The 14,825-nt window shown below is 37.9% G+C and overlaps 1 protein-coding gene across 5 annotated transcripts in view; it reads left to right on the top strand.

The window, feature by feature from the left end:
* LOC120105084 (uncharacterized) overlaps positions 1-14,825 on the top strand; it is a 123,895-nt gene that overhangs the window by 82,025 nt on the left and 27,045 nt on the right. For 4 of the 5 annotated variants that reach the window (XM_089928482.1, XM_089928481.1, XM_089928483.1 and 1 more), the window contains exon 5: positions 3,872-3,959. In XM_089928482.1, coding sequence (XP_089784608.1) covers positions 3,872-3,959 — 88 coding nt within the window. Of the gene's footprint in view, positions 1-1,097; positions 1,250-3,871; positions 3,960-14,825 lie in introns of all 5 variants that reach the window. The other variant, XM_089928493.1, reaches the window with a different exon arrangement.

The following is a 14,825-nucleotide window of genomic DNA, read 5'->3' as shown; positions in this document are numbered from 1 at the left end:
TCTGTCTTCCTCTCCATCTTCTTTCCCCGATCTTTCTCTCGCGCTGATCTTGATTTTTTGATCGCAACAACCGAGTAAGAATCTTGATTTCCTCTGTATCTATTGTTTCTTTGATGCGATATAGTCTGTGTTGATGATCTTGGAGATTGGAAGAGATTGGAAGCTATAGCGCCGATCATTCTCTTCTTGTGATTATCTGTAGATGATGGATTCTTTTATCATTTTTTTTGGGTTTTCGAATTGATTGGATGTATTGAGAACTGAATGAAGGGAAGGAAGTTGGCTTCCCTCATCGTTTCCATCTTCTGATCTTTCTCTTCCGCGGGTCTTTATTTTTCAAGATTTTGAAACCGTTAATGTATTTGAATGCCAGAACTGTCTGGAAGCATTGGTTTTAGTTAGATTTAGTGTTTCATTCATGCATTGCTGGCTCTTATCTCTTTTTGGAGCTCCGAGGAGGGAGGACGGCCGTTGGAATCTAATTTCAGTTATATCTTTAGTTGATCCTGGCCCGCCTATTGAACAAGTCTAATCATGATTTATAAGAAAGCTGTCATTGTCATGAGCAATGCATGATCGTTGGAAAGTACACTCTGATTTCGTAAGGAACTTTAAGTTCTCTTTGACGATAATAAAATAGGACTTTCCTAGCACCCTTCCAACAAAACAACAACAATCATGCCTGAGCAAAAAAATGTTGATCCATCCACATGGATGCAGGTGTTAGAAATTCGTTACAGTCACTCGGCAAGTGTTAATGAAATCATAATTTATCATGAGGCATTAGTTCTTTTAACTAAAGCCAGGATGCTCATAAACCAATAGTATTCTATTGTTTCTTGAAACTTGCAAGTTTCCCGAACATAGGGACCCATGCTATGGACATTTTACTCATGAAGATATGACATCTTGTTATTTCCCATTGAGCACTTCTCCCAGAAAGCTTCATAACCTAGACCTATTTCTTGTTCTTCTTCTTTTTTCTTTTGTCGATATTGATCTTACGGTTATTGATCAGATTAATAACATATTTCCTAACCAAATAATCAGTATATAGTTTAAAAATGAGTAACATTTATTTTTTAATGGAATTCTAGGGAAAGCAGATCTCTCTGAGCTTTTATCAGACATGGATGATCAGATTGCAAAGGCCAAAGAGCAAGCCCTTAGCAGGAAAGACATATTAAAGAATGTCGAGAAATGGGTGTTCGCATCAGAGGAAGAGAAATGGCTTGATGACCATGAGAGGGTAACCTTGCATTATTTTCATACCTTGATTGTGGTGAATTAAAATGTAGTAGGGATTCTGCAGATATGGTTTTTCTAATCTCACCAGAACATCTGTGAAGAGGTAGGCCTTTTGGCTCTCCCTGAGGACAAAAATCTCTTCATATATGTTCTTTCATCAGCCATGATAATATTCTAGCTATGTTATCTAGCTTTACTGCCTCCGACTGGTATTGCTAGTTCAATGTCGTGTTGTCTTAGTTTATGGTTGTATAACCCACAAATTCATAGTTTGGCTTTATATTCTATTGTCATACATTACACTAATGCATTCAATTACATAACATATTTTTATTTCTGTTTACTTATCTATTAGGTTAATCTTTTACATAACAGTTAGTTGAAAGTAAAGCTAATTAATTACACCTGTTGTAATGAAAGAAATTAAATTAAGCATATGAGACATGGAATAATGGGGATAGCTGGACAAGATCCGTATTTTTTTTTTTATTTACCTACATGTTCTTTTCAAGCTGCAGATTATTTGTTAGCAGCCAGTTTTTCCTGCTGTTTGGCTCCCAAATTCTTGTCTAGAAGTTTTTATTTACCTACATGTTCTTCTCTCCTCATACCTGTAGAAGAGAACAGCAAACAAATTGTGCCTCAATCTTGCTTTTTTGCTAATGTGTGCTTATCATTTTTATTCTTGTGTTGCAAGACTCGCCCTAAAACCAATGGGTTTCACTAAATTATATTTCTAGCTTTTTGGTAAGGGCATAAGACCCTGCATCTACTTGTGTTTTTTGGCCTTGCAAGTCTCATACAATGTAGAGTATGTTTTTGCCCTCTCAACCTTGATGGTATAAATATTTTTTCATGCTCAAAGTTTTCCATGGCAGCCACAAACCATTGTGCGTCAAGGATATGCCAAACTTCCACATAATGTCACACCACATTATCATCAAGTTGCATGTAAGGTGAATATTATCTTATTTAACCGGAAAGGCCTGTAAGCACTTGGTTGGCTTTTCATCTTAAAAAAAATTAGCGGGTGATAGGGTGATAGGTACAATATATTTTGGGAACCCCCGGAATAATGAATTACCAATCTTAGTATGTTCTAGGAAAAGGATCAGAATTTTTCCTTTTTTTCCTTTTTGCAAGTTGTAGTCATTAAATTTTTCGGTCGGAGTTGTTTGAGCCAAGATAACAAATATTTTCTTGTCATGGCTGGTATATGGTTTGCACTCTTAGCTGTCACATGTTAATTGGATTTAATCATACGGATTGAATTAAAAAAAATAAAAAAATGACCAAGAAAAGACTTAGAATTTGAAAAGATAGATTATTGTATTAAGGGGCATATTCTTATATCAATGCTAGTTAGGTTCATTTTTTGCTTTAGTTGGAGTCGGATCTAACCTTAAAGTAGTTTCCCTTTTACCTATTAAATGTTTATATGAAATATGCTTTTTCAAATGAACAAGAAATATATAATAAACACTGTAGGGCCCCACGGATGGAGTTTAAAATATGTTTTTATTGTGTCCCTTCTAGGTTTCGCCATGAAATTTATTTACTTATGCTGTTAATGCGTAAAATTAGTTGTGAAATACTAGTTTGCATGATGAGTTACTTGAAAGTTGGAACTCTGGAGTCTACATGTTAAATAACAAACAACAAGACAATCTAGAATGATTTATGATGCTGGATTTCTCCAGTTTAGTTTAAATCTATGTTTATTTATTGGATGAATATGATCTTCTTAACCAGGTAAATTTTGGATAGTTTTGATGCATATATAGTTCGGAGAATGCTTTATGCTATTTATTTCTTAAATTATATTTTTTTCACAATTGTCAACACCCTGCTCTTTTTCAAATCCTTATTTTGGCATTATTCTCTGTTGAAGTTATTCTATGAAATAGGACCAAGAGGTTTTTATCTCTTGAAAGAGGTAGTATGTCTCAGAGGCTTTATGGTTAATAGGAAGTAGGAGCCTTTGCCTATTTTAATGAGACCCATGTTTTTGGAATATTTTTCTTAAAAATGATACAGAATTGTTATCAGAAGTAGGCTTATTGCCAGTAATTTTCTAAATGAGGCAAACAAATGTCTTCCGAAAATTGTCAATATACTGCGAGTTCTCATTGCCACAGGCACAAACTATGCTGCCCATGAAACAATCCATGTTGTGTGGAGATAGTCAGATAGATGATTGCTACTAGTTCGTCATGAGTTCTTTGAATAAATTCTTTTCTTGTCACGAGATAGGCTGTTAAGGATAAAACTTTGGTCACATCTCAATTACATGCCATGCGAATACAAACAAGAGAACCCGAGCCTTCCATGCAAACATATATACTAAAATGCCCGATAAGTCAAGTTAGTACTTCAATAAGCAAAATGCCATATAATGTACATATACAGAATTTTAGAGATTTAAAAAATATGTCACCTATATATAGAATATCTTGGTATCAAATAGAAATCTATTAGTTTGAACTTTTGTATGCTCCCCTAACAACAATCTATAATCAGTTAGATATTGGACTCATCTTAGTTATTTTAGGAATGATAGGTGAAGCTTATGGAATTTCTTTTCTTTTCTTTATTTTGATCCCTCATTTCAATGCTTTTGTAGGATCAAAATCGTTACAATGCTTGTCGAGGAGCATATAAGAATCTGAAGCGCGCAGAAAAAGCTCGGGTACTTGTTAGCAAAATACCCTGTGAGTGTTATCTATTTCATGAAGTGAATTAGTTAAATTTTATTTGACTCCTAGTAGATTATATGTTCTCTTTTTGTTTGATTTTTACATTTTAATTCACATGGACTGTATGGTAATTGGTTCACTGGTATTAGTTTTGTAGGCATGAGGGGCAACCATTTAAACTTGCTCAAGCTATAAATTGTTTTAATTGAGATATTTAAACCTAGTTTTTAGAATAATCTTAGTTCATAATCCAACTATCTAACATTGGAGTAGTTTTATGGCCTTGAATCTTTATTTGATAACATTGTGTTAACTTCGAATTAATTGTATATCAGATGAAACAAGTTTCTCTTGTTGTTAATGGTAAAGATTTCTATACCATAGTAGAGTTGCATGATGGTTGCTTAAAATTAACCTTAACTACTGAAAGTAATAAAAAACGACAAAAAAATCTCAAATGCGAAGAATCTAATCTGTTGAAAGTTATAATTAACTGTCAAAAGGTACAAAGATATGGCCCAAGTGATGGTTGTCTTCTTTGTAGCTTTGTCAAGGTAGGAGCGTGCGGCATTTGCTTGCTTATGCCAAGATTTAGCCACCTTGAAAGCTGTTGAACTAGATCATGGAACTCCCTTAGTTTGCTTAGAAGCTCCATGGAGTTTTCATTAGCACCATCATACTATGACCTCTCAATGTAGCCAAAGAAGTGACTTCTACTTCCACTTCCACTTCCAATTAACCCTTGGGACTTGCATTGCAAAGAGAAGCTTTGCACTAGAACTAAGCTTGGCCCCTGTTGGCATGATGGTGTGTCCTCCCTCAAGTGGACATTGAGTTGTAATGTGGCAAGGACACCCCATTGAATTGCTTTAGGGACTCCATGCCTACAACCATATCAAAGTTATTGATGGGCATCTATAAAAAATCAACCTTATCGGTCCAAGTGCCTAGGAGCAAATCTAGTCCACGAGCCTAGGTGCAACTCTACACCATCAATGGGCTACCCAACATCTTTACCCAACCCTTCCCCTTGCCCACCTTAAGCCCAAGCTGCTTTACCTCATCTAACTTGATAGAATGGTGACACATCTGTGTCTGCCATCACATGGGTAGACTTTCCAGGTCTTGATATACATCAAGGTTTGAACCTTGTAGTTTCGGGCATCGGATTAGCCTTTCGAGGTGTTGAGTAGTCAGACAACTCATTGGGGCACTATCTTAGCTCTTGCTCCTCAATCATATCATTGAGTGCACCCCTGTTAGGACAATATCTAGTCCAATGTGGACTGTCACATAGAAAACTTCAACCTTCTTGCCATTTGGTGGCTTGCCTCCACCCTTGGGTGTTCAGTGTTAGAATGGCCATCTTCCTTGCCATGAGAGAGGGCTTAAACCCCTTTGCTCCTCTACCTTTGGCATGATCACCCTTTGGACCCTTAGAAGACTTTGGCCTTTTAAACTTCACCTTGGTTGAGGGCAGTTAAGATGCGCTTCGTACAACGCCTTTGCAATTCAGTGGCAGCCCGTGGTTTGCGATCATCCATGAAGTTGAACAGCTGGTCCCCCTTCCCTATATTAGGGATTTGAAGCATATGGGAGGAGAATTCCTTCCTATAGTTCCTAATCGAAAAGGGTAGCAATCTTCATTTTGCACTTTTCATCGTTATAGTTGAGTGCCTCGAAGTTCCTCTCAATGTGCTGCAGCATCCCTCTTGCCATCATACTCCTTAGGCTTAGGAGCTTCAATCCCTGGATTGATACCCATGGTAGGTGCAGCAACAACCCACTAGCCACGATACTCTTGCACATGGCCCAATCGGCTTTGGTCTCCATGCTCTTCTTCAGCTCATCAAATGGATCTTGAAGGTTGATCAAGGCTTCTAGTAATTAGGCTTGAAATGTGAGATCTGTTGGGATTTGTATCCTAAATGTCAATCGTCAGCATATTGATGATTGAATTTTGTAAATGAATTGACAAATTAATAAAGTGTTATTTGGCATTATTCATCATTTCATCTTCAAATGAACTCTTATATGATGAAGTCCTTAGGACTTATGTTATGATAAAGGAGGATTTATCTTTGAGTCCTTAAACTTGTTCGCGACCAAATGATATGTTGTTACTAGGACGACAGCATTATCGAGATTAGGTCGTTATGTGACATATACGTTGGTTGTCCTCTTAACCAAGGAGTGTGGAGACACTGGTATGCCACACAGGTGAAGTGTAGGAGTACATTTCACTGAACGTGACCAATTCCGGAATGCTCTACTGTCGAGAGATGTTCCGAGTGGATATGGGTATAAGTTTGGCCCTCTGACCTGAGACCGCAACCTGTGACTAGAAGCAACTCACTGTACTTTGGTACCGGACTATCTGAATTTCTAATTCAGTGACGGAAGGTCACTGGGTGCAGTCAAGTACTTGCGTAGTCAGTTGTGAGTCAAGATGGAATTGACCCCTCCTGAAAACAGGAGATAATGTCTTGTGATTAATTTAGCAAAACCTTGGCCAGGGTAATCCCAGTGAGGAGTCACGGGATATCTAAAGTTAATCACATAATGGATGTACTAATTATAGGGTTGACAGTGAGCTCTAAGTCATCCTGGCATTAGGAGTCAAAGGGATTGAATTATACAGTAACCATAGTTCAGGGTTCCAGAATATTTGCTTCGCATATATTCGGCCTATCCGGACGTTGGGTACCATTGCTAGATGGTCACATCAATTAGTGTAGGAAATTATTCCTATACTACCGGCTTAGGTTCGAACCTATGAGGTCACACGCATAGAAGATTCCTGATTGATCAAGAAAGCTGATGAATGATTAAGAATCATTCAGGGATAATTTGGTCAATTTGATTGGCAAATTATCTTATAAAATAATTAAAGTAATTATTGAAGGATTAATTAGTAATTAAATTACTAATAAACTCAATTTGATTGAGTAATTGTGCTAAGGATGAGCCAAATTGAATTGGATTCAAGTTTGGGCTCAATCATGATTTTGACCTGATTGGATTAGGTTAGAACCAAAAAGGACTTAAGCTGATCAAATTAATTTTAAATTAATTTGTTCTTAATTGGGGATTGACCTAATTGAATTAGGTCCAACACAAAGTAATAATTCAATTTGATTGAGTTTGCATGAGCCAAAGTTGAATTGGATTCAATTTGAGCTCAATCAGGGTCTGACCTGATTAGATTGGGTTCAACCAAATTGCTTTGTTTTAATTCGGGTTTGACCAAATTTGATTAGGTGCAACCCAAGAGGATTAGGCTCAGATGATGTGGCAATTATTGGTGACATGGAATTGGATTTCATGAATTTTAAATAAACCAAAATTATTGCATGGCACATGGACCCATTGCTTGACACATGGCGACATTGTTTGTTATTTGAATTTAAATTCAAACATTAAGCAATGTGTTAAATGATTTTAATCACTCAAACCATCAGCCAAGGTGGCGTATGAGTTTTTGAATGGATTAAATTCGAATTTCAAGAGGTGATTTCGAAATTATGAAGTGTTTTACCTTGCCGCATGGATTTCAAATTCCTTCCCTCTTGCACATGTGTTTAAAATTTGAATTTAAATCAGATTTGGTTGAGATCTGATTTGGGTTGTTCCTGTTCCTTTGCATGTGCCAACTAAAAGAGATTTTCTGAAAATAAATTTCAAATTTTGAATGAAAATTCGGAGGCCATTAAAAGGGGTCAAACATGGGCACCAAAAATACATCCATTGCAGCCTTCTTCCTCACCCGCCTCCTCTTCCTCTTCTTCTCCATTTTAGATAGGGTTTTCAGGGTGAATATCTAGAAGATTCAAGATCAGATCTGAGTCCTCTACTTCCCTTACAAACCTCATCTCCATCTGCTTCAAGACGATTGATCAAGAGTTGATTGAATCCCGACGGGCAGATTTCAGCTTTCAAGAAATTCTGCGCAAGCTAGCACTTCCGCAGGATTGGATCTCTTCAGGAACTTCGCGTGGACTTCTCGTAGAGGCCATTCGTGTGCGTGGCTGCGAAGTCGAGGATCAGATCCACAAGTTTCATCCATCATAAAAGGTATTAATCCTACATTAATCTTTTATTATGGTGTCAAGATCTAGGTCTGATTCCTCGAGGTTTTACCCTCTTTTGGGGCTCCTCACGGAGATATCTCCAGAATCCATTCAATGGATATTCGGAGATTAATCAGAATAGAGTTCTTAAGTTTCAGATCTGATAGTTAATCATGCATAAAAGTTTTAGCATAATTGTTTAAACGATTCCGGCATAATCCTATGTGTTCTTAAGGTGCTGATTTCTAGATTTGATCTTGTAAGCATGCATGAATTAAATTGTTTGATTCGATTTTTCCGCTGCGTTTTAAAACTTAAAAAGAACTACGTATGGCTTGATCCCCCTTATGAAGGGGTACGTAGGCAACCCGATCAGGTTCAGCCATGGTTTAAAAAAAAAAAAAAAAATCAGCATGCTTAACACCGAAGAACCTAGGATTCACTTTCAGTGGTATCAGAGCAAAGGTCCAAGAGTTGTGACCGATCTCCGGAAACTCTCACGCGTGATCGTGTGACGAAGCGTGGCTCTCCGTCTGGAGGCGTATAGAGATGCGTGCTCTGATAGGTATACATGGGTGTCACCCTATTTTTAATAGGACCGAACCCATGTAGGAGTGGAGACTCCACTTTCAGTGGTATCAGAGCCAGATTTATGTTTAAACTTTTATGTTTTAATTCTTGCAATTAAATCTGAAATCATTAACATGTTTGGATTAGATCTAAAGTGCTTTTTATGATTGATTTAATTGCTGATTATGCATGATTAAGTAGATCTGAAATTTTGGATGCATATGATGCATGTTTGTGTTAGGATTAGTAACATGAATAAATCTAAAATCATAATATTGTTTAGATTAGATCTAAATAAAGTTTATGATTCATATGATCTCTGATTTTAATGAACAAATCAGATCTGAAAATAAATTAAAAAAAAAAAAAAATACATAAGATGTATGTTGTTTGTATTAATTCATGTTGTTATGTATATGTGATGCATGAACATAAAACATAATGACTTAAACATGAATTAAATCTGATTACATGTGATTAATTACAAAAACTCAGATCTGAAAATATGTTTTAAGAACTGAAAGATTGTAATTAATATGTAATTAAAAAGAAATATGCAATGATCAAAACTTTCATAAGTCTAAACTTAATTGAGAATTAAGTGTTATGAAATAGAATTGTAACTCAATTAATTGACATTGCATAATTCTTTGGGCATATGGGTTAGCTTGAATCAAATTCTTAGGATTGGGTTAGACCTAAGGTTAGAATCATACATGGAGAAATAGAATTAATTGATCAAATCTAATTAAGTAGTAACTAGATTAGGTCAAGAAAATTCTAGATCAATTTACAATAGTTGTAGATGGATCAAGTCCATGTCTTTGATTAGACCAAGATGGAACTTGATTTAGGCTCAGAGGTGTAGCCCGAGTCATTTGAGTAATCAAATCGAAATTGATTAACCAGTCGGTGTCTAAGGTAAGTTTGGCAGTTTTGACCGGTGGTTTTTAATTGGGAGCTACTCGCACTGATTCGTCTTTGCCGAGTTAATGGCATATCCCTTCCACCGATCTCACTTACCTGGCCGACATGGTCAATCACATTTTGATTGGATCACTTAATGATTCGAGTTAGCCCATGCCTATAAGGAAAATCAGTTTGACTGATTTAGGTGTCTCCTTAACCGGTTTGAGTCTAATCTGATTTGGTGAAGTCAGTGGGAGAAATTAGACTAACCGGATCTTCTCATCTATCCTAATTATGAAATCCTCTAAAATTATTAGGTCCTTAAAATGAAATGGTTATGGAGATAACTAGGTCATAGCCTCCCATTAAGTTGGGTGATAATGGGTCCAATGTTTTGATAATTATTGGAGGCGCGACACGCCTGGTACTTATCAAGCATTGGAATTGTCATTCAATATATGATGAGTTAAGTGTACCTTCAATAGGCGGTCAGGTGAGCCGAGCCACACTCGGGCTTGGTCGTCTATTAGTTGATTAGACTTAACCCTATCATTTAATGGTTGGACCTGACTAGGGTATTCGGTGGAGGCGCCACACGCCTGCCGGAAAACCTAGGGCAAAATCATCACTAGAAGTTGCTTGGTGAAGCAATTGGTTAAGAACCTACCAATAGGTGCATATGGGTTGGCCGAGCCACACTCGGGCCTATATGTGATCTATTGGGTTCTAGTGCCCACTAAAGAATTAGGAGTAATTTTTCGAATTAGAGGTAGAGGCTACCAATTTGTATAAAATAGTGGGAATACCTTTAGACTAAAGTCCAAGTCTATTGAGTTTAGTCAATTCATATACTAATAGCCAAATTTTCTTTTTATGCAGAAATGGTCACTAATTTGTCACTTCGCTCATTGTTGGACAATGACAAGTTGACTGGTCCAAATTTCAATAATTGGCATAGGAAACTGAAAATAGTGCTAGAGCATGAGAGGATCCTTTATGTGATAACGGATCAAGCACCTGAGCAGCCCGCTGCTAATGCATCAAGATCGGCCAGAGACACTTATCAGAAGTGGCTCAGTGACCGGATCACTGTTCGATGCATCATGTTGGCAGCAATGAGTGATGAGTTTAGTAGGCGTTTTGAGAATACGCAGCCGGAAGATATCATTCAAGTGTTGAATGAATCATTCGGCGTTCCTGACGACGTTGAGAGGCACAAAACTAGTTGTGCCATCTTCAGCGCCCGAATGAAAGATGGGACCTCGATAACTGATCATGTACTGTACATGATTGAGTTGATCGAGCGTCTAAGCTCTCTTGGCTTTCCCCTTCATGATCAATTGGGGAAGGATGCCATACTAAACTCATTGCCTGGATCATACCGTCCTTTTCTCACTCATTTTCGTATGACGAAACCTGTAGTGAATTATCACCAATTGTTGGGGTTACTACAAACGTTTGAGAATGATCACCAACTTCTTAAGAAGACGGTGAACTTAGTGGGAGGTTCATCCAAGGGTCGCTCCTTTAAGAAAGAAAAAAAGAAAAATAAAATCCAAAAGAAACAGGTGCACCATGCTCAGCCTAGTCAGAAAAAGAATAAAAAGGCTGATCAGAGAAAGGCGGAGTGCTTCTTCTGCAAGAAGCAAGGACATTGGAAGAGGAACTGTCCTCTTTACATTGCATCCCTCGATCCGAACCGGCCTAAGAAAAATGGGCAATCAGTTGCCAATCAAGGTACTTATATGATAACACCTTGCAATTTTTCTATTTGTGATAATTCGACCTGGGTATTGGATACCGGTAGTCCTTTTAATATTTGCAATTTGTTGCAGGGGCTACAAGTCAGTAAGAGATTTGAAGAAGGAGAAAGGTTCCTGAATGTTGGAGATGGAAGACCAGTTCCAGTTCTAGCTTTAGGAATTCTTAAACTTAAATTCAGCTCTCATGTAAATGTCCTTAGTGATTGTCACTATTGTCCAAGTTTTCTATTGAATATCATTTCTGTAGGCCTTTTGGCCAAAAATGGTTATGAAATATCAATAAAAAAGGATTATTGCAATGTCATTTGGAATGGTGTTGTTGTAATGAATGGAATTCTGAGTAATGGCATTTACATTTTGTCACAGCCTGTTCATGTAATGTATAAATCCAATAAGCGCCCTAGAATAGATAATGTCACGGATGTCTACCTTTGGCATCATAGGCTAGGTCATATTAACAAGAACAGGATGAACAGGTTAAGTAAAGAGGGAATCCTTGATTTTAATGATTGTGAATCATTGACAACCTGTGAATCATGTCTTCTTGGTAAAATGACCAAATCACCTTTTACCGGAAAAGGTGAACGAGCCAGTGATTTATTGACCCTTGTACATTCTGATGTATGTGGGCCAATGAGCACAGATGCTAGAGGTGGGTATTCATATTTCATTACGTTTACAGACGACCTTTCTAGGTATGGTTATGTCTATTTAATGAGACATAAATCTGAATCATTTGAAATGTTCAAATTATATCGTAATGAAGTAGAAAAACAAACTGGAAAGTGTATTAAAACTCTTCGATCAGATCGAGGAGGTGAATACCTCTCCAGTGAATTTTTGACATATCTAGGAGAAAATGGGATTCTCTCTCAATGGACTCCTCCTGGTACACCACAATATAATGGTGTGTCAGAAAGGAGAAATCGAACTCTGTTAGACATGGTTCGATCCATGATGGGGTTTGCTAATCTGCCCATATCCTTTTGGGGATATGCTCTTGAGTCAGCCTGCTATATTCTAAATAAGGTTCCAAGTAAGTCTGTAAATAAAACACCACATGAGATGTGGACTGGACGTAAGCCGATGCTCTCTCACCTTAGGATTTGGGGGTGTCCGGCGTACGTCAAACGTTTGAAGACAGACAAACTTGAACCCAAGTCTGACAAATGTTTCTTTGTTGGTTACCCTAAAGAAACTAAAGGATATTACTTCTACTTTGCTGAAGAACAAAAGTTGTTCGTAAGCAATAGAGCAATTTTCTTAGAAAAGGAATTCCTTGGTGAAGGAACAAATAGCTCTAATGTTGAGCTTAGAGAAGTTCAACATGTAGAAGATCCGACACCATCTACTGAACCAGTTGAGTCGGATTTGATTAGATCAGATCCAGAACCCATATTAGATGTACCATTAAGGCGATCGGGTAGAGTACCACGTCAGCCGGACAGATACTACGGTTTCTTGGTCCGGGATGGGGATCCTATCGAACTTGATGAAAACAATGAGGATCCGATCACATATATGGATGCAATGCAGAGGTATGACTCTGATAAATGGCTTGGAGCCATGCAATCCGAAATGGAATCCATGAAGGTCAATGATGTTTGGACATTAGTTGACCCACCCGAAGGAATTAAACCCATAGGGTGTAAGTGGATATTCAAAAGGAAACGGGGCGCAGACGGAAAAGTAGAGACCTATAAAGCCCGTCTGGTTGCCAAGGGATATCGTCAACGTTATGGTATTGACTATGACGAGACGTTTTCTCCTGTGGCAATGCTCAAATCCATTCGGATTATGCTTGCGATAGCAGCACACTTAGATTATGAGATCTGGCAGATGGATGTTAAAACTGCTTTTCTAAATGGAGATTTAGAAGAAGAGGTGTATATGATGCAACCTGAAGGTTTTATATCTGCAGATGAGTCTAAGGTGTGCAAGCTTCAAAAATCCATTTATGGATTAAAGCAAGCTTCACGGAGTTGGAACATACGATTTGATAAGGTGATCAAATCATATGGCTTCATTAAGAATGAAGAGGAACCTTGCATTTATAAATGGGCAAATGGTTCAGTTATTATATTTCTTGTTTTGTATGTGGATGACATTCTTTTAATCGGGAATGACATTCCTGCATTACAAGGAATAAAGGTTTGGCTATCATCTCAATTTGCCATGAAGGATTTGGGAGAAGCATCTTACATCCTAGGGATGAAGATCTATAGAGATAGATCTAGAAGATTGCTTGGATTATCCCAATCCACATACATTGATACTATACTGAAAAGGTTCAGTATGATTAATTCCAAGAAAGGCTATCTTCCAATGGGCCATGGAATTAACCTCTCTAAAAGGGATTGTCCGACAACCTCTCAAGAAAGAGAGAGTATGGATAGAATTCCATATGCTTCGGCAGTGGGATCTATAATGTATGCCATGACATGTACTAGACCAGACGTGGCATACTCACTAGGAGTAGTGAGTAGATACCAGTCTGATCCAGGTAGCAACCACTGGAAGGTTGTCAAAACCATCCTTAAGTATTTGAGAAATACTAAAGATCAGTGGCTTGTCTACGGTGATTCTGACTTAAAACTTGAAGGATATACCGATTCAAGTTTTTAGTCAGATCAAGATGATAGCAAGAGCGTGTCGGGATATATCTTCACTCTTAAGGGTGGGGCCATCTGCTGGAAGAGTTCCAAGCAGCATACAGTGGCAGATTCTACATGTGAAGCAGAATATATCGCAGCATCTGATGCCGCCAAGGAAGCTGTATGGTTGCGAAAGTTCATCACCGAGCTTGGAGTGACACCCTCGATTGATGGTCCAGTGCCTGTATTTTGTGACAATACTGGAGCCATAGCTCAAGCAAGAGAACCCAAAGCACATCAGCGGACCAAACATATTCTACGTCGCTACCACTTGGTTCGAGAGATCGTCGAACGAGGTGATATTGATCTTCAGAAGATCGACACAAAAGAAAATCTGGCTGACCCATTTACCAAAGTTCTCGGCATCAAAGAGTTCGACGAACACAAGTCGAAGATGGGTATTAGATACTGTGCCGATTGGCATTAGGCTAAGTGGGAGTTGTTGGGATTTGTATCCTAAATGTCAATCGTCAGCATATTGATGATTGAATTTTGTAAATGAATTGACAAATTAATAAAGTGTTATTTGGCATTATTCATCATTTCATCTTCAAATGAACTCTTATATGATGAAGTCCTTAGGACTTATGTTATGATAAAGGAGGATTTATCTTTGAGTCCTTAAACTTGTTCGCGACCAAATGATATGTTGTTACTAGGACGACAGCATTATCGAGATTAGGTCGTTATGTGACATATACGTTGGTTGTCCTCTTAACCAAGGAGTGTGGAGACACTGGTATGCCACACAGGTGAAGTGTAGGAGTACATTTCACTGAACGTGACCAATTCCGGAATGCTCTACTGTCGAGAGATGTTCCGAGTGGATATGGGTATAAGTTTGGCCCTCTGACCTGAGACCGCAACCTGTGACTAGAAGCAACTCACTGTACTTTGGTACCGGACTATCTGAAT

Source organism: Phoenix dactylifera, chromosome 18 (assembly GCF_051530095.1).
Source record: "Phoenix dactylifera cultivar Ajwa chromosome 18, Ajwa_hap1_PhDact_Kaust_v1.1, whole genome shotgun sequence".
Classification (NCBI taxonomy): Eukaryota; Viridiplantae; Streptophyta; class Magnoliopsida; order Arecales; family Arecaceae; genus Phoenix; species Phoenix dactylifera.
This window is presented reverse-complemented; position numbering and strand designations above follow the sequence as displayed.